Below are 1,910 nucleotides of genomic sequence, written 5' to 3' on the forward strand. Positions count from 1 at the left end.
TGATGATGGTGATGATGGTGATGAGCATGAAGGTGATGGTGATGGTGGTGATGATGAAGAACTCTGTCTGTGTGTCCTCAGCGGTGGCCTGGCATCCCGTCCATGAGGGTCTGTTTGCCAGCGGAGGCTCTGACGGCTCTCTGCTCTTCTGGCACACCGGGTAATAAACTGACCCACAGTCAGCAACTGTCATAGCCTGTCTCTCTTATTCTGTCCACCCCTGCTTGTCCTCAGTGTGCTGGGCTGATACTGGGTTGACTGGTCTGATACTGGGTTGACTGGTTGTGTACTGGTTGTGTACAGGGTAGAGAAGGAGGTTGGAGGGATGGAGATGGCTCATGAGGGGATGATCTGGAGTCTGGCCTGGCACCCGCTGGGTCACATCCTCTGCTCCGGCTCCAACGACCACACCAGGTACACAACATATACACAACATACACACAATATTATTACAACACAAACACACACACAACACACACACACAATTTATATATTTACAAGTTTTCTCTCTGTTTGTATTTGTCAGTAAATTCTGGACAAGGAATCGGCCCGGTGATAAGATGAGGGACCGTTACAACCTGAACCTGCTTCCTGGGATGTCAGAGGACGGCATGGAGTACGGTGAGTCGCAGGAGGACCAAAAACACTCGAGTGTTTGTGTTTTTATTGGATCGCCACGTTAATCGCTTTCGTTTCTGTGCGGCTGTTTCAGATGATGTGGACCTGAACAACGTGGCCTCCATCCCCGGTATGGGGATCCCTGAGCAGCTGAAGGCCGCCATGGAGCAGGAACAGAGCAGTAAGTCTCGTCCTGGAACATCCTGGAACCCTGCCTGCAGGTTTCCAGGCTTTAGGGAACGCACAAGATATTTTTAAGTTTCTGATAATTTTTCAACCCAGTTTGATCGAAAATGGCAGAAAGAAAACATCAGGAACTAAAGGAAGGAAGAGTAATTTACAGACACAGACGCTGAGTCATGGCAGACAAACCAGACGAACCCTTTGACTGAAACCTTTCTATGTGATTTGTCACAAATTTCTTCATGTTTGTAGGTCTTAAAAACTTTGAGGTGTAACTCAGGTGTAACTGTTGTCTCCAGGTAAAGAGGCGGTTCCTGAGGTGGAGATGTCTATCCCCGGTCTCGACTGGGGCATGGACGAAGTCATGGGTAAAGACACCAAGAAGGTCCCGCAGAAGAAAGTACCGTACGCCAAACCGATCCCAGCACAGTTCCAACAGGTAAACACCTGCCACTGAGCACTGGTGGACATTTAGTGTTTTAGTGATGTAAGGAGAAACTGTGTCACTGACTGTGAACTCCTTCGTTTCTCTACAGGCCTGGGCAGAGAATAAAGTACCCATGATGCCGCCCGGTGGAGAATTGTCCAAAGACCGGAAGGTGGAGCAGAAAGTGGACGGGAAGAAGAAAACTCAGGCAGAGATCGAGCAGGAGATGGCAGCTTTGCAGTACACCAACCCCATGCTGCTGGAGGTGGGTCAATTTGAATCAGACATTTGAAATTTGAAATTTGAACAGAAGTCTGCATGCAGTATTTTATTTTGAAAGTTGACTGGATTCCTTGGCTGTTTCTGTGTTGGACTTCCTGCCAGCCGCATATACTAGATACATACATACTAGATACATACATACATTATACTGTGTGGAGCAGAGCGGAGAGTCCGTTCTGGGTCGAGCATTGTCTAGGACTGGTGGAATTTGGGGGTTACTCCGATAGTTGTCTTACTTTCGTGATCAATAACATTGATCTGAAGCTCAATTCTGAGGCTGTTCTGTAAATGGTCATAAATATCCCAACTTCTGATCAACTCCATTTCAGGTTTAAATTAACAACTTCAGCTTAGTCCTGCCCACTTATGGTTTAAGAACCACCCAGACCTCTGTAGGTAC

At 47.4% G+C, this 1,910-nt stretch overlaps 1 protein-coding gene across 1 annotated transcript in view; it reads left to right on the plus strand.

Annotated features, from left to right (window-relative positions):
* wdr33 (WD repeat domain 33) overlaps window positions 1–1,910 on the plus strand; it is a gene marked incomplete at both ends in the record, with an annotated part of 5,215 nt that overhangs the window by 846 nt on the left and 2,459 nt on the right. Inside the window, 6 exon segments of the mRNA XM_035671047.1 lie at window positions 82–160; window positions 304–414; window positions 527–621; window positions 713–799; window positions 1,101–1,240; window positions 1,338–1,493. Of these exon segments, the coding sequence (XP_035526940.1) occupies window positions 82–160; window positions 304–414; window positions 527–621; window positions 713–799; window positions 1,101–1,240; window positions 1,338–1,493 (668 nt within the window).

The sequence above is a fragment of the Morone saxatilis genome, unplaced genomic scaffold (assembly GCF_004916995.1).
Source record: "Morone saxatilis isolate NCDOM2014 unplaced genomic scaffold, NCSU_SB_2.0 Contig23, whole genome shotgun sequence".
Taxonomy (NCBI): Eukaryota; Metazoa; Chordata; class Actinopteri; family Moronidae; genus Morone; species Morone saxatilis.